The following is a 22755-nucleotide window of genomic DNA, read 5'->3' as shown; positions in this document are numbered from 1 at the left end:
GTTTCTTAGAGTGTTAATGTGATTGTGTAGATGTCAATATCAGCTCTGCACCTATTTAGTTACTCTTCGCCTGAGAAATTAGAGTTTAGTATAATTCTAGAAACCTCTCAGTTCAAATAAGATTGCATGTATAGACAATCTTTGTTCTGTACTTCATAACCCTAGACTGAAACTATGCCCATACATCATTTTCTTCTTTGATTTTTCTCCTATTATTTTCCATATTTTCTTATCTTTGCTTGTTTTTGTTCACACACACAATATTCGATCACTTAGGCTATTTTTGGGGTTTAGTAGTACTATTAGTATTCACTTTCTTCCATGTGGAAAGATACTCTGCTTTTATACACACTTTATTACGCGATCAGCACGTATACTTGCGTCCCTATCAGCTACACCATATTGAAGAACTACATGAGAATCGTTATAATTTGTTGCCCTATCTCCAAGTACTCCATACCACCTATGCAGTCATGGTATGTGTCATGGTTTAATATGATATCGATTCATGTAGATATCTTGAAGCTCGGGTGCAACAATTGTTCTTAAGTCTCTAGTGTTTACGCTCACCACTAGGTGAGTATGCGGCACTAAGACATGTGCTTCAGCTCCTGTCCAATAGGTTCCAGATTAGGTTGGCCCATCAGTGTAGAGCTCAAGGTTCCTTTTGAAACCTCCTGAGTTAAATCTTGCTCGTCAGCAGCAGTGGCAACAATAGTAACTGTAGTAGCAGCAACAGCTCGAGCTTCTTCTTCTTCCTCCCTCCTTTGCTCCTCCAAGAGGTACCTCTCCACTCTCTGTATTTTGGACCTCAATGAAGCTAGTCCTCGTTGATGTCTGGATGCCATGGTTCTCACAATTATATGCAAAAGTGACTAGCTCTCCACCTGATTGACATAATAGAACACATATTCAGTTTTTCTCAATTTAAAGCCAAGCCCTACCAATGTAGGCCAAATAATTTACAGCTTCACTTTGCAAGTTGGGGGGTCAAAGAGTCTGTCAAGTCACATCGCTTTATTGATCTTCTACATACAATGACACTTCACATCGAGGCACGTATCCCAAGGCCTATTTTTGACACATCGAAAACATGTCGATCTCTGATTATTTTCAAACTGATTTGGGATCCAATTGGAATCCATACATTTATTATTTTCTTTAAATTTATTTTATTTTAAAAACAATTAATAAATTTTAGTTTTAAAACTGATGTTATTTCCAAAGCAATTAATAATATATTTGAAAAATTTGGAAAATATTATTATTAAAGAAACCAACCAATAAATTTTTAAAATGAATAATAAAATATAAATTCAAATAATATATTACTATTACATTGGTATTAAATATATACTTCCACAAAATGGAGTATATGTGTTCAAGGATTTTGGGGTTTTTTTTTTCTCTTTTAAACTTGGGTCAAATGTATATATTTTTAAAATATTATAAAAATAATATTAATAAATACATATGAGTGCAAATAATTATGTTGGCATATGTTTTTTAAATTAAATTTATTTACAAATAAGCTATTCACAATTCGCGCAAATATTTATAATTTTTATGAACATATTTACTTAATATATTTAAATATAATTAAAAATAAAATTTCTTGGTGATAATAAATTTATATGTTTTTCACAATTCCATTGGTAATAATAAAAAAAAATCTGTTGGCGATAATCAAAAATATCCGTTGGTACTAATCCGAAAATTCCATTGGTGATGGTAAAATATTCCGTTGGTAAAAGCGTTAAATTTCGTTGGTGATTATCCAAAAATTCTTTTGGTTATAATAAAAATTTCGTTGGTAAAGTGCTAATCCAAAAATTCTGTTGGTAAAAACGTTAAATTCTGTTGGTGATAATCCAAAATATTCCGTTGATGATAATACTCAGTTCTGTCAGTGATAATAAAAAATTCTATTGGTTATAGTCTAAATATTTTGTTGGTAATAATACAAAATTATGTTGGTAAAAGTGATAAATTCCGTTGGTGATAGTACCAAATTCAGTTAGTACCAATCCAAAAATTCCGTTGGTGATAATACTAAGTTAAGCAGGTGATAATAAAAAATTCCGTTGGTGATAATTCAAGAATTCCGTCGATGATAGTAAACAATTCCGTTGGTAAAATTGCTCAATTCCGTTGGTGATAGTTTAAATATTCCGCTGGTGATAATACAAAATTCCGTTGGTAAAAGTGGTAAATTCCGTTGGTGATAATATAGCATTCCATTGGTGATACTACCAAATTCTTTGTTAATAATCTAAAGAATCTGTTGGTGATAATACTAAATTCCGCGGGTGATAATAAGAAATTTCTTTCGTGATAATCCAATAACTCCGTTGGTGATAGTAAATAATTCCGTTGGTAAAAGTGATATATTCTGTTGGTGATAATAGAACATTCTGTTGGTGATAGTACCAAATTTCGTTGGTAATAACCCAAAAATTTCGTTGGTGATAATTCAAAATTCTATTACAAATAATTAAAAAATATTTTAAAGCTTAGGAAAAAATTAATAATTGATATGGACGCAAGTGTAAGTGCTGATCGTGTAATAAATTGTGCGTAAAATCAGAGTGTTGGTCTACAAGGAAGAAAGTGAATACTAGCAGTAACCCTAAACCCGAAAAATAACCTAATGCTATTTTTGGATTGAGGGCCGGTGAGGGAAAGTAAAGTAAAGCGAGGGTTTTGGAGGGTCAGAGTCGGCCCTTCCCTCATTTGGATAGATATTTTTAATTTTACGAAGGGAAAAGAAAGGTTAACTCTGGCCCTCCGAAACCCCACTTTTTCTGGTCCCCTGATTTGGGGTGCCGTTGAGGGAGAACCTCCTAAAATTTTAATTTTTTTTAAAAAACCTTAATACCTTTCATTTTTTTTAAATTAATTATATAATGCAACTTCATAAGTTTCTTCTTTTACTTTTTTCAATATAATTTTATTTTAATCAAGCATTCACATGACACTCATCACAGATCCTTATTTTTATGTATTTTTTTATTTGCTTATTTGTTTATTTGTTTGTTTATGTTGTGTTTATGTTGTGCTTTTTTATTTGTCAATTTATCCTTAGAAGAATTTATCTCAATAAAATTCTTTAATATCCAAATTTTATTCAAAGTACAAATAAAATTTAATTTTTGTTTTAGTGGGAAAAAAAACTAATAATTACCTAATTCAACATAATTATTATGCTATCAATTAAAATATTAGAATAGATTTACTAACAATATGATAAAGTGATCTTGTGATGATCCAATGGAGCTGTAGGAGAAATTGATCTTTAAATAATATATGATATACTTCCAAAGGAAAAATAAATGGTGATATTAGAGAAGAGGCAAAATTAAAGTATAAAAATTAAAATAATAATGATAATTATAATAATTTTAATATTTATTAAAAAACTATTTTTAAAGTGTGAATTTATTTGAGATATTCATAATGCATGTGTTTAACTAGAAATAAGTAATTTTTTATTTAATAATAAGGGTATAATAGGTAAATCATATTATTATATGTCCTTTCCTTTCGTTTCTTTTCTCTTCCATAACCAAACAAGGTTTATTAGAAACCTCTCTTTTTCTTTCCCTCTATAAAATTTATCTATCCAAACAAGGGTTGAACCCATCCTCTCCTTTCCCTTACTTTCCCTCCCTTTTCCTCCGCTACCCTATCCTTACTTTCCTTTAGACTTTTGAATCCAAATACTATATAAGTGATTGAATGTTGTGTATGTGAACAAAAGCAACCAAAGATAAAAAAAAAAATACGAAAAATAATAGGAAAGAAGTAAAGGAAGAAAGCGATGTCCGGGCATAGTATCCGTCTAGGGTTTTGAAGTACAGGACAAAGGTTGTCTAAATATGCAATTCTATTTAAACCGAGCGGTTTCCAGAATTATATTAAACCTCAATTTCTCAGGCAAAGAGTAACTGAATAAGTGCAAAGCTGATATAGATATTCACACAATCACATTAACATTCTATGAAACATTAATGTGAGCTAATAACGATCTCTTAAGTAGATAATCTCCCTAATAGAGAAAGAGATTATCCCTAATGCGAATACAGAGTAGAAATGGTATTTCTCCTAAATCCACTCCACATGATTGCAAAGAGAACGGAGATTATCACTAACCCACTAGGAATGATTGCGGGAGATGAAGTCTCCAAAGTACCCTAACCAGAGGTGTGCTCATTGTTCTCTCGAATTGCGGCATGTCTATGTTAGGTGGGAATTTCATCTCGTCAAGTAGCACACCAAACATAATAGCTAATCTTTTGCCTCGTTAGCAAAAACACATTCAAAGACAGATTCAAATAGAAATGATTGCAATTAAGAAAAGAATCAAAACATCAAAGATCCAACAACAAATGTCAAAAGTATAAACCCTAGAGTTCAACTATGCCCAAACATCTATAAATTAACCCTCCATTAATGGAGGGCAAGCATCCAAGATACAAATATTAGGAGGAAACATGAAAGACATGAAAACCCCCTTCTCAATTATGCCGATGAAGGATCTCTGGAAAAGCCCTAGGAATGCTTCCACGCACTCCACCAAGATGGACTTGACGGCTATGATCTTCAATCCCCTTGAATATTGATATGAATCCCCTTTGAAATCGCCCCTTAAATATTGGAGATTCGTCTCTTATTTTCCCTAACTTCGCCTCCAAGAAACACTCAAAAGAAAAGTGTTCAATCCCCTAAAAATCCTCATCAGTTATATTTATACCTTACTGCTTATGCACTGCTTACGAGCGTAAGGCCGTGGCTGTAAGAGAGCTGGAGAAGATAGTTACGAGCCTTACGGGAACACTTACGGCCGTAAGTCACGTCCATAAGGTCTTTTATTTGTATTACGTCCAGCTTACGACAGTAAGCGTTGGATAGTAAATTTCACTGTGCTGCTTCTTGGGAATGCCCTTACGAGCGTATGATGTGGTTATAAACTCCTCTGGATGGTCCTTACGGGCATCTTTATGGACATAAGCCTTGCTCGTAAGGTTCTCTAATATGGCTTCAAATCCCCCCTAATGAGTATAAGCATGCCCCAATGTTCTCTGGAATCGACTTACGGCCGTAAGCTGCTCATAAGCTACCCAGTTTGCCTTGTCCTTGTTCAAATAATAACGAGAGAGCTTGAACTTCAACGTTTAAGGTCTGAAATGCTTTCTTTGGCTATTTCTCTCTTTTTTCAATGTTGCCCTAAGCCTGAGAATACTAAACACACTAGATTTGACATCAAATTTCACAATACAATTCGAATATATGCCGAATGAGTGTACAAAGTAATATAAAATATATGCATATTGTAGACTCATCAATAATGTTCATAAACTGAATTCCAATCGAATATTAGCGATGGAATATTCTGTTAGTGATGATATAATATTCCATCACTATTGTCTTCATAGCTATCAAATCCTTTCCATTAGAATTTTATCACAAATCCATTGGTGATATTAACTTTCACCCAAAGAAAAAATTTATTAGAAATATTGCGTCTTTGATGCCTATATTTTCTTGTTAGTGATATAAAGGGACGGAATAAATATGTTGAGGCAATAACTTAACAACTTTTAATATGATTGAGCATTAATAAAGTTAGTAGAGTTGGTTTTTCTTAACTATTGAAAAAGATAGGTTATAAATCACAATAAATATGGATGAGGATGAATCATGCTCTATGTACATTTATGCACTTGTACATAGCACATTTACTAATATATTTTAGTAAAATCATATTTATTTACATGCTCTCACAAAACATTTATATTTACTCGTAAGAATATGGTATGACTAGTAGTTTAATTTTTTATAAAAAAAATTTAATTAATTTTTCATTAGCTTGTAAGAAAATAAACACCGATTTATAAAGACATAAACAAAACCTGTGTTTACAAAGCTTTAAGTATATTTTTTTCCGAAGTTATACAAACAAATAATATGTTTTAAAAAAATTACAAATTAGTTTTAAAAATCATTATGACCAAAAGTCCCACATAAAAATTGCTATCTATCTAATCCAATATATAGGCAAAGAACATCTTAATTTCATTCCTCAACAACCCGAGCATGTACTTTATTTTGGAAGAAATAAACAAGTCAGTATGTTTATATAGCTTTCGGACAATAAATGTCTCGATCGATCCATCCGTCCATGAGTTGTGCATGCACAGGTCTTTTAAATATTCCACTCACTTACATTTAATGGGAATCTCTCATCACTCATGAACACATTTTATTTGTGAACAATTTAAAATAAAAAAAATGTATTAAAAGAATAAAAAAATTAAGAAAAATACTTATATCTGAATTTTACAACTTCAAGGGTAATATAATTGACAAATCCAAAATGTACTCTTATCTGAATACAGTTTGAATATATATATATATATATATATATATATATATTTATTAAACCTGTTTAAAAAAAAGCTATGAATTGATTGACAAGTACAATTCCAATATCCTAATTTCATATTTTTTATAATTTTTATAAAAAAATTAATTGAAATTTTATATGATTTTTCTAAATGTATAGAAGCAAAGAAAATGAATTCGCCAACGACCATTTGGTCTATTGGCATCGGGTCCTTTGCGTAGGGTGTTTGTCTCGAGTGTCGAGCGTGGTTTCCCGAGTTTGATCCCCATCTCCCGCAAGGTAAGGGCACGGTTCGGTGGTGAGCGTTGCTCCCTCACGTGTTCGTCTCTAGGTTCCTGCGCTTGTCGCCTTTCTAAAAAAAAAAAAAAATAAATTCTTTTTTTTTTCAAAAAGACTTATGAAAATAAACCCTCAGGTAAGTCACTATTTCACAACAACATCAAACCCAAAGCAAGAAGAACATAGAGCATGCCTCAACCATACAAGGACGGAACAATATGGAAAAGGCATATTTACTTATTTATATATTCTATTCCTCTCACCCAAAAATGATATTCCTTTTCACTGCCCTCTTCAAAATTGATGGACTGCAACTAAAAAGCATTTTATGTCATTTAATTTTTGACCATTAACATAGACAAATAAATAACAATTATTTATATAATGATATTTATTCATAAATACTGAAAGTACTGTATAAGTATTTTTTTATATATATAAAAATTAATATTCAGAATTATTTATTCAAATGATGCAGATTTTCACTACTTGGATTAATTGTGTTGAAAAATATAATGTTTCATAACAACACAATAATACTATATTACCCATTTTCAAACATACACAAAGAAATATAAATAAAAAAGAGTTTAAAACAAAACATTATTTAACAACAATCATTAACACAAACTCATGATCATCTTTACCACCAAAACCCCTTCAAAATAAATAAATAAATAACAACCATTTAGTTCCCTGTTATTTGTCTATCCTACCGTCAAACAACCCACTATTTAACAACCACCTCAATCCCTTCAAACCCTCACTACCAAAAATGGAACTAAACAAACACCATGACATTGAACATCCTCCTTCTCATCATCATCATCAACAACAGCAGCAGCAGCAACAACAACAACAACAACAACAACAACAACAAACACACTTGCCAAGAATCATCCTAAGCTTCACTCTCCTCTTCCTCGGAGCTGGCGGCCCATTCCTCCTCCGTGTCTACTTCATCTATGGTGGTAGCCGGAAATGGTTCTCAAGCTGGCTCCAAATGGGAGGTTGGCCTGTGCTTCTCCTTCCTCTTTCCGTCTCATATCTCCGGCAATACAAACAAACAAAAAAGGTCTCATTTTGCATGAGTTCTAAGCTCACTTTGGCTTGCTCTCTTCTTGGCCTCTTCTTTGGCCTTGACTGCTATTTGTTCAGCTTCTCCTCCGCCTACCTCCCTGTCTCTACTGCTTCCATCCTCTTCTCCACTGAACTCGCCTTCACTGCTTTCTTCTCCTTCTTTATTGTCCGTCAAAGGTTCTCATTCACTTCCTCTATATATCTATATTTATATATATTTGGTAGTTCAGTAGATATATATATATATATATATTACAAGAGTCTATTTATATATACTTAATAATATATATATATATATTACAAGAGTCTATTTATATATACTTAATATTAGTGTTCATCTTCATCATCAGCATACTTGATTGGCATTCCAATATAACTATGTAGAGTATTTCAGTATATTTCTGGAGTCAATAGTTCATATTAGTGTTCATCTTTAGTTGTTGATTTTTGATCATATATGGCTTCTTAGTCTTTTTCGTAATCCGCTCTTCTAATATATATATATATATATAGATATATTTATAATAACTCTCTTTTTTTCCGCCCAAGATTCTCTTTTAATATAGGCTTGATATTAATTTCAGTGTGCTATTATTGTATGAGTGTAGAGATCTGTGATATTAATATTGGTTTACATGTTGGACCTGAGACCGGAGATCTCTCCTTCTTCTAATGGCTGGAGAAAAGATGCACCTTTGGTGCAAGTTCACAGGACACACACACACACAGAATTTCTCTTGTTCATTCAACTTAGAAACATACAACCAAAAGGATTCAGATAAAAGGTCATAGGAACCTTTGAGAGATTGACTAAGATATTACTCTGTGACACGTGCAAAAGTAAGAGCATTAACTCACACCATCCTGGCTTAAGATTTCTACGTGCACAATATCATCTAACATTAACTAAAGCCATCCTTTTGTCTTTTCATACTGTGAATATGCACAGTTCCGTGCATATCCCATCGTCTCCATCATCCAAGCTGGCGGACATTAAGTACCTCAAAGCTTCAATCACATCTTAACGTAACTGTTAAAGTACTAGTTCATATTTACGTATACTTCTACATACATGACACTGTTTATACATACTATTTGTACATGCTGTCCCTATTCATATATATTATTTGTAAATCTCTAATACCATGTTAGATATAAGAAAAATAAGAGTGATTTCATTAGGGCAATAACCCAATAGATATATACAAGAGAACCAGGAGTGAGAAACTTGTTTGAGTCTATAAATAACTCGACGAAATACTAATAATATTTTTCTTCCATATGTTGTCGATCTCCACCAACCAACTTGCTAATTTTTTTAACTAAGATACATTGTTTCTCAATTTCAGTTTTTTGTTGACAAACTCTCGATTTATGATCTACCATGAGTTTGAGGGAGTGTGTTAGAATATTAATTCATACACTTATACTTTGTACATGTCCTTGTTCATACATATTTTTTGTACATTTTTTATATTTATTTATTGGGTTGTTGCCCTAATAAAATTATTCTCATTCTTCCAATATCTAACAATGACATTTGAGTTTCCATTCTGATAACAATTTAACTCCTTCAAATAATATATATATATAATATGCTTTGCAAGAAAAAATTAATTATTATTCAATTTTTTCTTGTTAAAATAAAAAGAATATTTATATTACTTAATGGTAAAATACCTAGGTTAGTCCATATATTCTTTTAACTTTGCCCTTTTAATTCTTCTACTTCAATTTAAGCTTTTTTAATCCTTCTACTCTTAGAATGAATGCAATCAAGTCCCCCAAAACTATATTAATCATGAAAGTAATTAATATACTATACAATTAATCATTAATAATCATGGTAGTGTACACAATCCAGAAAAATAATACAAATTCTTTACCTTTTATATAAATTATAGAATGTATGAGCAATAAAAGTTACTAATTGGCATATTCAAAGTGTAGATGGGGGACTTGAATACATTTATTAATCAAATAGTAGAGGGATTACAAAAGCTTAAATTGAAGTAAGAGAAATAAAAGAGCAAAGTGAAAAGTACACATGGACTAGCCTGGGTATCCTACTTTACTTAATTGGTGCTAATTATTATAATTAATATGATAGTCCTCACTAGAATGAATTATAAAAATAATATAATATGTTTTGTATATAAACAGATTTACTGCATGCTTAGTGAACGCTATTGTGCTTCTGATGATGGGATCTGTGGTGCTTGGGCTGAGAGCCGACGGTGACAAGCCGAAAGGAGAAAGCAACGGTGAATACTGGACGGGGTTTGTGATGACAATGGGTTCATCGGCATTGTATGGGTTGATGATGCCATTGACACAATTGGCGTATGAGAAGAGTAAGCAAAAGATGAGCTTTGATTTACTCTTGGAGGTCTCTCTAGTCACTGCTTTCTCTGGTGCTGTTTTTTGTCTTGTTGGAATGCTCATCAATAATGATTTCCAGGTCAGATAACTGAGCCTCTTATTTCATTTTATCTCTTTTTTTTGGAAATTTAATTTTGTATTTTTAAGGGTGCTTTTTGTATAAATGCCCTTTTAAGTTATATATGTACCTATATTTTTTATGGGGGTTTTTTGAAAATTTTCTTTTGATTTTTCCAAGGGTGTTTTATAAATTTTCGCTACATGAAATTGATGAATATTATTCATTATTATTTTTTTAATAATGTAAATAAGAAACCACAAACAAATACACACATTCTTAAACCTTGATTTCCCATATAAGAGTCAAGTGCTTTAACAATCTAACTATTGTAGCAATGACATTATTCCAAATTAGAAAAATAGTTTAAAAAATTTACTCTATTTTTAATGGCCTCTTAATTTATTGGCACTAGATCTTTTATATAGAAAGTTTATGATAAAAATACATATATACTGAAATATTAACTCTATATTTATGCATGTCTTATTCTCAATTATAATAAAAAAAGAAATAAAAGGCAACACAAATAAAAAGTAGGAAAAGACAAATAAAAAATTAATTGGTATGCAGCAAAGAAGAATGATGTGGAGGGTTGTTTACTTCAACTTTAATAATGATATCTTCCCCAATTAATCATGCCATCCACAACTTCAAAAACACACTAATCTATTATCCTATGTCAAATACTTCTTAAAATCAAGCTTAAGACACGTCAATGAAGTTATCGACAAGAATATGAAACTTTCATACCCACTCAAGGCATACAAATTCATACTAATTAATAATTAATAATTTTCATATTAATGATAAATATTCATTAATTTTTATATTTTTTTAAAAAATATTAGTTATTGAATATAAATATATATAAATGCAGGCAATTCCAAAGGAAGCAAGAGAGTTTGGGCTGGGAGAAACAAAGTACTACATGCTGATAGTATGTGATGCAATACTATGGCAGGTCTGCAATATTGGATTACATGGTTTACTTCTCTACGCGTCCTCAGTGCTCGCCGGAATCGGCGATGCTCTGCTAGTTCCAGTGGTGCAAGCCTTGGCCGTAATCCTGCTGGACGAGAAGTTCAGCGAGTTGAAGTGCCTCGCCCTTGCTCTAACCATCTGGGGTTTCGCTTCGTATCTTTACGGAGAGTATCAACAAACCAAGAAGATCAAGAAAATGAAAGAGAGTGTTGCACTTGAGTTACCTGGTCCATAGGCAACTCATGTATGCATATGTCTTTGTTCTCCAAAATGTAATGGCATATACATGTCCAAATTCATCTAAATCATTGATCTTGAACAGACCAATATTATCACATTCTCTGAATTGGCTCTAAACAAGAAATAATTAAGTGAACTATGAATCAACATTTTACTAGTGGACACACAATTTATAGCTAAAAGATAAGTATTGTATACACAAAGGACCAGTAAATGAAATTCAGTATATAAAACAAGGAAAATGAAAACATTGCTCAACTGACCATCAACAAAGACAACTACTGGTTACATTGATTTCAAACTGACAGAGACATCATTAAAATTATTAGTAGGGCAAGCAGATTCGCTATCAAAACAAGTAAAAAGAAAACATTACTGAAATGACCATCAACAAAAGATAAGTTGAGATTATGTAATAAGATATAGAAGAGTGGCTAGAGAAAAACAAATACAACAATTCTCTATTAAGTATTTCATAAAAAGAGGGTATGGTTAACAGATAGTTTCAAAGGAATTCTCCTTTGGTTGCTGTGACAGATATATTGTGATACTATGACATTCAATTCAGGTTCCAGAGACTACCAGTCTTCAAATAGCAGCCAAAATGTTAGAGAAACCCCATAGACACATACCTTTGATTGTATTTTAGTATGCTTTGCGAAGTTGGCATGACAGAAAACATGCACTCAGCGTATTGATCTCGTCAGAAACTTGACAAAGTATTTCATCACACAGCAATGAGTAGGTGTGGAAGTTTGTATCTCATTGCAACAGCCAAAACCAGGAACAAAATTCAATTTATATCCTTGAATGAGAAGAAGAAAACAGCCACCTAATCTGCATGACAGAAATTTGACTATAATCTTGTGTGAAGGCACTTTTGGTCATGCTTCTGCTCAGCAGCAGATGGATCAATAGTAAGAAACCGATGCCAAGCATGAATTTGGGGCCGATTAGATAATCAGTGATTTGCTGCCACCTGTAATGTTTAACCAGTAGATAGCTGCTCATCAAGCCTGTTATTCATTTCCAAAATATCCATTGTGTTTAAAGACACATGTTATAAGAATTGACAATTCAACTACAAAAGGGAAATATAAAAGATTGTTCTAAATCCTTTATATTCGAAAATGTTAACACCGCAAATCCTTTACAGTGTGATATTGGCTGAATACAAATATGCAGTGGCGGAGGGAGGGGGGGCAAGGGGGTGCTCAAGCACCCCCTTGGCCCCCAAGTTCTTCTTAATTTTTAATTTTTAATTTGGGTGCTTCACAGCTTGAGCACCCCCTTGGCAAAGTTTAGTAGATGAGCAGCCCTTGAGTCTTGACAAAGCTTGAACTGTAAAGTGTTGAGCACCTAATCATCAACATTTATTTTCAATTAATTAATTTAATGGGTTAACTTAACACATTTTATAATGAGCCCATTGCCTTTTGACCTTGTCAGTGTGACTTTTTTTTATTTTATTTCCACCGTTTGATTGAAACAAGTCATGATCTTAGCCATTGATTTAGCCAAATTCTTTCTTTGAGAAGAGCCTTTGCCCTTTGCCCTTTGCCCTTTGGTGATCTATTGATGAACTGATCCAGTGTCCCAGACTCCTAGTGATCTGCCGTTCTCCTCATCAACTCGAAGACTGCCAGTGCCATAGGTACTTCCAAGTTCCAAACCTGAAACCTCCCTCGCTCTTTCCATTTTTTTCTCGATGATATTTATACAAAGCCTTTAATGATATTTTTTTTCAGCCTAGCCCTAGTGGCAACACAGTGACTGTAAAATTGCTGGATTTTGGGGTATCTTTCTCTTCCAAATCATCTACCAGATAATCAATTTTTTTTTTCTTTTTTTTTTAAAAGTGTTCTGTTAAGGATTCAGGACTGCATATATTAAGAATTCTACATCATTTACTCAATATAAGAAAATTAGTCCAATTAAGTGTCTATCCTTGTTAAAGTTTTCAAGTGTTGTGCTTGAATTAATATAATTTAGTTGTTTAAACAGATTCAAATTTCTTTAGGGCATTAACAAATAGTTCCATAAAATGTAACCTGAATGGATCAATGTTTTTGAGAAATCTAATCAAGCTGAGCATGTATGTTTATAGAATTATAGCCAGGCTTTCCTTTATTTGATATGAAACTTTGTACATGGTTAGCCCACATAATACGTGGTTCTTCTAATATGTAACTATGTTGTAGAATTCCAAGTCTGCAACCAACTCAAAAAACTTTTGGTTATTTTAGGTGTTGTGATTTGTACACTTTCGAAGTTGGGCCCTTTTTTTTAATCTATATTCATTGTACATCTTCAGACATCTTGTAATACATTAAATATATCTTTGAACCAAATGGTATGTATTATGTAAGCATAAATGCATAATGACATTTCAAAGTCTATTTCCAAATATATTTTGTTTTCTTCGTATATTGCATTGATGTCAAGATGGAAGGAGCTTTTAATGGATTTGTTTTTACAGCCTAGCCCTAGTGCACACAAGCCTCCAAGCCCACCATCAGCAAATTCACTAGAATAATTGTTTATTTGTTTTCTCCACCCTATTGTTGACTTCATTGCCACTATTCAGGTAAGGTAAATAAAAATTTAGTTTTTATGATTTTATTAATTACGTTATTTGTTACTTATGGTTTTGATTGAGTTTAGTTGTTTTTTTAATTACATTATTTGTTACTTTAGGTTTTAATTTCTTGTTGAATTAATTATTATATATATAGATATGGAGAGGTTTTTTAAACCTAAACCAAAAAGTTGTGAATCGGGAACAAATATTTCTTCTGAAGCTAGCACTAGAGCACAAAAGAGAACTCGTGTTGAGTTCAGTCCAGATGATATCATTGCTGATCCTGGAATTCGCCAACCAATTGAAGAGTATGATGTGGGTATTAGAGATCAAGTTCGAAGATCGTATTTATTGAAAGGACCATGTCAACCAACTGGATATGACTTCCCAAAAAAACAACAAGGAAAAGAAATGCGACGCTTTCAAGAAGCGTGGTTTCAAAAGTATGATTGGTTGGAATATAGTGTGGCAAAAGATGAAGCCTATTGTTTTTATTGTTTTCTCTTCAGGCAGGATAGAAGTGAAAAGGGAGCAAGTGATATTTTTACAAGAAAAGGATTTTCTAATTGGAGAAAAGCACTTGAGGCCTTTAATCAACATGTAGGTCCAGTAATTAGTGCACATAATGATGCTAGACGACATTGTGAAGATTTTACAAATCAAAGGCAAAGTGTGTCACACGTGTTATCTTCTCATGGGCGTCAAATGGAGATCAATTATCACTCTCGTCTAACAGCTATTCTAGATGTTGTACGAATTCTTTTAGTACAAGGTCTTGCATTCCGTGGTCATGATGAGCCTTCAAGTTCTAAAAATAAAGGGAACTTTCTGGAGATACTCAATTGGTATGCAAAAAGGGTTGAGAAGGTTGGGAATGTTATTAATGAAAATGCTCCAGGGAATAATCAATTAACTTCTCCAATGATTCAAAAAAACAAGCTGGGTGAATGCATGTCTTTGCAGAGACAACATTAGCAATTATTAATGAAATTGGTGACAGTAATTTCTCACTAATGGTTGATGAGTCTCGGGATAAATCAATAAAAGAGCAAATGGCAGTCATTTTGAGGTTTGTGAACAAGCAAGGTCGGGGTTGTTGAAAGATTTCTTGCGATTCGACATGTAGCGACACTTGACATTTTTCTCTAAAAAGTAACTTTTAGATGAATTATTTTGCTCGTCATGGTCTATCAATTTCAAAAATTGAGAGGACAAGGGTATGATGGAGCCTCAAATATGAGAGGAGAATTTAATGGTGCGAAGACATTGATTTTAAAGGAAAATCCTTTCGCATTTTATATCCACTGCTTCGCCCACCAACTACAATTAGTAGTTGTTTCTGTTGCCAAGGGTATTCTGGTTGTTTCTAATTTTTTTTGTTATACAAATATGATTGTGAATATCGTGGGTGCGTCATGTAAAAGAAAAGATGCATTGCTTCAAACACATCATCAAAAAATTGTTGAAAGATTAGAGACTGGTGAGATTTTTTCAGGAAAAGGAAAGCATCAAGAGACAAATCTTGCAAAAGCAGGAGATACTCGTTGGGGTTCACATTTTACAACTTTGATTCGTCTCCTGACAATGTGGGAATCAGTTTTGGAGGTGTTTCAAAATGTGTGTCAAGATGGATCAGTTGCAGATCAAAAAGGTTTGGCGTCAAGCTTGATTAGTAAAATGGAAAGCTTTGAGTTTGTCTTTGTCTTGCATTTGATGATGAAAGTGTTGGGGATCACAAATGAATTATCAAATGCTTTACAATAAAAAGATCAAAATATTGTCAATGCAATGGCATTAATTGATACTGTAAAAGATCGTATTCAAGATTTAAGGGATAACAGATGGAATGAGTTATTAGAAGAGGTTCGAAGTTTTTGTGATAGAATGTATATTCCAGTGCCTAACATGGAAGACAAAAATACCGATTCGGGGCGTTCTAGGCGTGAAGGGCGATGGATTACTTATTATCATCATTATCATGCGAGATTTTTTTATTGCGATTATTGATTTAATTGCCATTGAGATGAATAATCGGTTCACTGAGACAACTACAGAGTTGCTAACTTGCATATCATGTCTTGATCCAAGAAATTCATTTTCTAGATTCCATCATGCCAAGCTACTTCGTCTTGCGAAATTTATTATGATGATTTTTTTCTATACAAGATCTTCAAGTTCTAAAAGAGCAACTTCACACATACATTCATGATGTTAGAAGATGTTACGATTTTTGTTGAATGTGATGATCTTGCAAGTCTTCTAGTGAAACTAGTTGAAAGTAGAAAGCATTTGGTATTTCCGTTGGTTTATCGCCTTATTGAATTAGCTTTGATTTTACCGGTGGCACAGACATCAGGTTGAAAGATCCTTCTCGGCCATGAATATCATCAAAACCGATTTGCGCAATAAGATAGGAGATGAATGGTTGAATGATATGATGATATGCTATATCGAACGCCAAGTGTTTGAAACAATTGATGATGAAGATATTTTGGTTCGATTTCAGAATATGCAAAACCGAAGGATTCAACTCCCACTTCGTTAGTGGTATGTATATTTTTATATTTTTATATTTTTTTAAAAAATTAATTAGTATAATCTTAAATTTGGATTAATATAATTAATTTTTTATATTTATTTTTTAGTTAAACCCAGCACCCCCTTGATTTTATTTCTGGTTCCGCCACTGCAAATATGGAATCATGTTATGGCACAATAAAAAAATCAACAATAAATGCAAATCATATGCTTTACTTTAAGATTTAAACCCATAATAATATTGCAGGTTTTGTATTTCAATCAAGATTTACTGTGGGGGCAATATACAAGCTCAAGTTCCGAGTGAATTTTTTAAGGCAGCATTTTTAGAGGCGACATTAGGAATTTTTGAACTATACTAGTGTCTTTGGGATATGGAGTGTTAATGTTAGTGGCAGTTTACACCATGTAGGCATTTCTTGAGAAACCAAGCAGAAGAAGATTTACAGATGAGTTAATTTAGAAAGGGAGAGGGAGAGTGAGGTTCAGTTGAGTAGCTTAATAATGAGCTGATGAGTAGCATGCCTACTCACAAAGTGGAATGGAAGAAAAAGCTCTAATAGGAAAGACAATGAAATAGAGAAAGAATTATCAGTTACTGAGAAACTATATTGGTGGTGTTTGCAGGAGAAGATACCAAATTCACAACAAAATAAAAGAAAATACATAAGAAATACAAGTCGCACTTCTAGAATGAGTAAACCAAGATCAATCAACTCCATTAAAAGCAAAGCTTTCATCACTTTTAATTGAGTATGTTACCATGTTATAACTCTTACTATATCTAGATCTTAAAAATTGATCATGGAATAGGGTCTTCATTAATCACTATGGTGAACACTTTGCATATAAATTTAAATTCTCACTGTTCTAAACTATTTGTGTGATGCTTTTTGTCAAATCAGTGAAATTTTGCTCCCCCCTGCTCTGACCTCCCTCCTGCTCTGACCTTGCACATTCCTCCGTCGCTCCCCTCTTGCCATGGCAAGCGGGGACTAGCACCCGGTCCCTCCCTCCCAACCTGCGCTTCACAAGTCCTAGGCGCAGATCGCATCATCTCTTCGCCAGTCTTCGGACAATTCCCCCTTGCATAATGCCCACATCCTATCCAAAATTAAAGAATCTACAACTACTTCCTTAAACTGGATGAAGACACTTTGAGCAGAGCTCGCCTAAAGTTCCATCATGCACTCTATGGGAAACTCTTCGGCAAGTCCCCTCATTTTGTTGAAGTTAAAACTGATCTCCTCGCCAAATGGAGCTCTTTTGGGGATATCTCCATCTCCAACATGCCCAATGGTTTCCTTCTAATTCGATGTTCCTCGCAGAAAACAATGCAACATCTACTCCTTGACGGGCCATGGTCTGTCAACGGCATCATCCTGCAGCTCTTGCCGTGGAAGCCTTTCTTTAAACCTACTATTGCTAAGCACTCCACAGCAGCCATTTGGTTACAGCTCCATAACCTTCCAGTCGAGTTCTGGGAAGGGGAGACCTTGGAAGTCATTGCGAACCAGTTTGGAACACTGCTCAAGGTTGATGAGTTCACTTCCACTCTTAGCCGGTCTAAGTATGCCCGCATTTGTGTTGAAGTTGACTTGTCCAAACCCCTTTACCGGGTTTTTGGATTGGTGATGATATCCACCGAGTTTTTGTTGTTGTTTTGTATGAACGCTTACCAACTTTTTGTTATTCTTGTGGGATGATCGGCCACGGGAGTAATTCATATACTAGATCCGTAACATCCGGTGCCGCTAGGAACAACCTGTCTCACCCGGCGTGGCAGACGGAGCCTGGTTCTAGCTTGGTATCAGATGTTCAAGATCAACACATGGACGACTCTGACCCTATTGGAACACATGGAAGATAAGAATCCTGAAACTGATTATGGTCCTTGGCTCTTGGTTTCTCGCTGGCGCGGCGGCACTCACGGTCGCGGTGGCGGTGCACGTGCCAGTCGCTTGACCAACGGTGTTGTAGCCGATCCGAGTTCCGAGATCGACGTTGCTCGAGGGGCCGCTCCTCGCAGCTTACGTGGCGGAAGAGCATTTGTCCCTAGTGGGCAGCAGCCTCCATCGCATGTCAGTCCTACTGTGGCGGCTGCTATTTCCCAGGCGCCTGCCCTTTATGACCAATCAAATCCTAGTCACCTATTATCTCTCCCTCGCTCAACGTTCCAATTAATTCGTTTGAGTCCCAAGGTGAGACTTTGCTTGATACCAGCACCTTGCCGCCTAGCCCGATCAATCAAATCGCACCCCTTCACTTATCCCTAGACAAAGAAAAGAGAATTCATCCAAGCCGTCAACCCTCCCCACCCCCTATACTTCTTTCTTCTCTCCAGAATCCTCATATTTCCTCTTCCCAACTAAACCTAGCTCTCATTCTACCCTCGTTGAGAAAGTTTCCAACGTTCTTGAGGAGGAGGACATGGAAGAAGACAACAGCCAAGAAGAAGAGTTCTCTGATGATGAACAGGATGACGAGATGTCTGAAGAAGAGAATCCGGAAGATAGCCCTGACGATGCCATGACGTTGTTTCAATATCAAACTGAAGCCCGCCGTGAAGCTCTTGTTCGAAAATGATCTAGCATCTCTAGTACATCTCCTAAGAAGGGGAGAGTGGAACCCGGATAAGCTGGCCCCTGATGTTGGGGAGTATCTCTTTCCCATCTATTCTCATATTGTTTCCTATGAATGCAACTAAAATCATATGTTGGAATTGCAGGGGCATCTCCGTACGAGATACCTCCTCTCGTGTCTTCCATCTTATTTGTTCTCATAAACCGGTTGTTGTTTGTCTTATTGAAACAAGAGCTAATGCTGATAGACTCGATCGTTTTTGCAGGAAAATTTCCAAGAACTGGGATTGGGCTTCTATCCTTTCTGATGGCTTCTCTGGCGCTATTATCATCCTTTGGCATAAGTCCATCAGGGTTGTCACGTCTGTCTCTGTGTCTAAGCGTGCCCTCCATATTATTATTACCACTAACTCCTCTAAAACTTTTCTTATTTTAGTTATCTATAATTGATCGCGTTTTCGTAATCAATGCTTTCTTTGGAATGAGCTCTCTAAGCTCTCCGCCCTTCATATCCCCTGGCTCATCCTAGGAGATTTTAACACTCTTCTCCATAGGAACGAGCATAAGGGCGGTACATTTGCGTATTATGATAGAAAAGAGAGATTTTTTAGAGACTTTATCGAATTTAACAATCTGATTGATTCAAATTATTCTGGTCCACATTTTACCTGGTGTAATAACTAGTTCGGCTTAGCTCGGCGTTGGGCTAGGCTTGATAGATGTTTAATTAATCTGGAATGGGGCAACTCTTTTAATTCTAGTTCTCTGAAGCATCTTTCCCAGTCTTTCTCCAATCACTCCCCGCTCATACTCTCTTCTGCTCCGTTCTCTTCCCATTTTATGAGAATTTTTCTCTTTGATAATAACTGGTTGGATTTTATAGGTTGTCATAATGCCATTCGGGATGCCTGGAACTGCCACCCTCATGGGAATCCTTTGCAGGCCTTCTCGCACCTTCTTTCTTGTGCCCGCTTTAATCTCTCCAGCTGGCATAAGAAAGGGGTCAACTCGCTTGAATCCAATTTGATGGCTACTGAGATCGCTATTAATAATCTTGAAAATTCTGATTATAATTTAATTTCCCAATCTCTTCTTATGGATCAGTATACTAACCTTGCTAATTTGTAGCGCTAGTGCAATACCAAATGGGCCCAGCGTGCCCGTTTGCTGTGGATAAAAGATGGAGATAAGAACATCAAGTTTTTTCATGCTACTACTCGTATCCGTGCTCACGCTAATTTCATTTCTCAGGTTGCGGATGCTAATGGTAACCTTTGTCAGGATCATGCTAGTATTGAGAGCGCTTTTCTCACTTTTTATAAAGATCTCTGGTTGGTCCCTTTTGCTGAGTCCAATAGCCTGCTTGCCCTTGTCCCCAACGATCTTCCTCGCATCACCAACTCAATTGTCAACTCTCTTGTCAGGGAGGTCACCAAAGCGGAAGTCTATCAAACTTTATTAGATCTTCCCACTGGTATGTCTCCTGGCCCTGATGGTGTTTGCACTGAGTTTTATCGCAGTTTTTGGCCTATTATCGGTGATCAACTCTTCTTAGCTATTCGTTGTTTTTTTGAAAGGTCTATTATCCCCTCGTCTTGGGGTAAAACCTTCATCACTCTTATCCCTAAAAAAGATAGGCCTTACAGTGTTTCTGATTTTAGACCCATCTCTCTTTGCAATGTTAATTTCAAAATCATTTCCAAACTGTTGGCCAATCGATTGCAGCTTGTTCTCCCTAGTTTGATCGGTCGAGAGCAGGCTGGATTTGTTTCTAATCGTTGCTTTTTCGATAATATTATTGTTGTGCAAGAGATAGTTCATACGTTAGAAACTGATATCAAAAACCCCCCAAGGATGCTAATAAAACTCGATATAGAAAAAGCTTATGATACAGTTAATTGGAGTGCAATTCTTGCTGTTTTTGCCAGAATAAATTTTCCCGCTCTCTTGATTTCCTGGATTTCTACTTGTCTTCGCTCGTGTTCCTTCTCTCTTCTGATCAATGGCAATCCTTCTCCCTGGTTTCCCTCGTCCAGAGGAGTCCGCCAGGGAGATCCCATTTCTTCTTACCTGTTCATCTTAGTCTCCCAGATTCTCACTTCCAATCTCAACCGAGGTTTTTCTAGTGGCATGATTCCTGGTTTTGTCCCGAGCCTTAACCATAATTTTAATCATCTCATGTTTGCTGACGATTTAATCTTAGTCACCATGGCCTCTAGGAAAGCTGCCCGCAGTATCATTCACTACTTAGAGGCTTATAGTCGCATTACCGGTCAACGTCCCAATCTCCTCAAATCTCAAATCTTCTTCCCAACCTGGTGTAACAAGCATGTATCCTCTCGCATCTGCTCCATTCTTAATTTAACTCAAGCCTCTTTTTCCTTTAAATATCTCGGTATTTTAATTTCCCCTAAACATTTAGCTGCTTCCTCCTTTAAACCCATGGTTGAAAAAATCCGTCATCTTTGTTCTAGGTGGAGTAATTATAATCTTTCTCAAGCAACTAAGACCACTCTAATCAACTCCTCATTATTCTCTATCCCAACTTACACCCTTTCGGTTTATCCCATTCCTGAATCTATTATCTCTGAAATTACCAGATCTGTTAGGAAATTTTTTTGGTGTAGAAACAGCAATGGAAAGGGCATCCATAATTTGAATTGGCAAGTTGTCAATGAAGGTAAGACTGAGGTATTAGTAATCTTTCTCTTGCAAAATACTCTCTGATGGCTAAACACTTTTTTAATTATCTTAACAAAGGAGATGCTATTTGGGTAGATATTCTGCGGTCTAAATATGGTGACTTTAATTTCTGGAAGAACAGTGCCCCTACCAAATGTTCCTGGTTTTTTAGAAATCTTACTAGGATTGCGAGTCACATCAAGCCCAATTGCCGTATTAATTATGTTAATCCGGCCAGGACATCATTCAATTGGGATCCATGGTGCTTTGAAATTCCCATCGCACTCAAACCTACTTTTATTAATATGGAAGTCGATGTTGATCTTCTCACCATCTCTGATGTTATCATTGGTGATAGATGGAATGAGACTCAATTAGAACATGTTTTCGGTTCCAATTTTAATGTTCAAGAATTATCTTCCAGCACCATTGATCCCAACTCCTGCAATCATTGGATTTGGAATCCTAATACCAAACATCACAAAATAGCTTCTTCTGTATACAATCATCTGAATCATAATCTCACTCATTCCAATTCCTGGTCTGGTTGGCAGCTTCTTTGGAAGATGGATATTGCCCCTCGGGTCAAGCATTTCCTTTGGACTTTGTTTCATGGCCGTCTCTCTACCTCCAATTTTTTATTTCATTTGAGACTTGGCCCTGATAATCCATGCGCTCTGTGTGGTCTATTTCCTGAAATGATGGATCATCTGTTCTGCCACTGCAGATTAACACGTACATCCATTTCCCTATTGGTTTTGCTGAGGGATCCTGGCTCACTGATGGGAGCCATTCTAAGTACTGTAAATTTATCATTGCAGCAACCGTATGGCTAATTTGGAAATCTTGCTGCGATGTCATCTTTCGTAACGCTACCATTAATATACCTGTTATTGCTTGTAGAGCTTTTTTCATTTGCAGGATCACATCGCTGGTAACCGAT

The 22755-nt window shown here is 35.1% G+C and overlaps 1 protein-coding gene across 1 annotated transcript; it reads left to right on the top strand.

Annotated features, from left to right (window-relative positions):
* The first annotated feature begins 7432 nt into the window (after nt 1-7432).
* Nucleotides 7433-11586, top strand: LOC120282478 (purine permease 3-like). The gene is made up of 3 exons (XM_039289304.1): nt 7433-7942; nt 9929-10226; nt 11086-11586. Exons 1-3 carry the CDS (start codon nt 7461-7463, stop codon nt 11422-11424), a joined length of 1119 nt encoding a protein of 372 aa, XP_039145238.1. The 5' UTR covers nt 7433-7460; the 3' UTR covers nt 11425-11586.
* The last annotated feature ends 11169 nt before the right edge of the window (nt 11587-22755 follow it).

The sequence above is a fragment of the Dioscorea cayenensis genome, chromosome 18, assembly GCF_009730915.1.
Source record: "Dioscorea cayenensis subsp. rotundata cultivar TDr96_F1 chromosome 18, TDr96_F1_v2_PseudoChromosome.rev07_lg8_w22 25.fasta, whole genome shotgun sequence".
Taxonomy (NCBI): domain Eukaryota; kingdom Viridiplantae; phylum Streptophyta; class Magnoliopsida; order Dioscoreales; family Dioscoreaceae; genus Dioscorea; species Dioscorea cayenensis.
Note: the sequence above shows the minus strand (reverse complement) of the source record. Positions and strands in the feature narration are given on the sequence as shown.

Bases quoted from the DNA above. Each gene is read 5' to 3' on its own strand.
- LOC120282478 (XM_039289304.1), top strand. From the start codon at position 7,461: ATGGAACTAAACAAACACCATGACATTGAACATCCTCCTTCTCATCAT. The intron at 7,943-9,928 runs GTTCTCATTCAC...GTATATAAACAG, and splicing joins TTCTTTATTGTCCGTCAAAG to ATTTACTGCATGCTTAGTGA. The intron at 10,227-11,085 runs GTCAGATAACTG...ATATAAATGCAG, and splicing joins TCATCAATAATGATTTCCAG to GCAATTCCAAAGGAAGCAAG.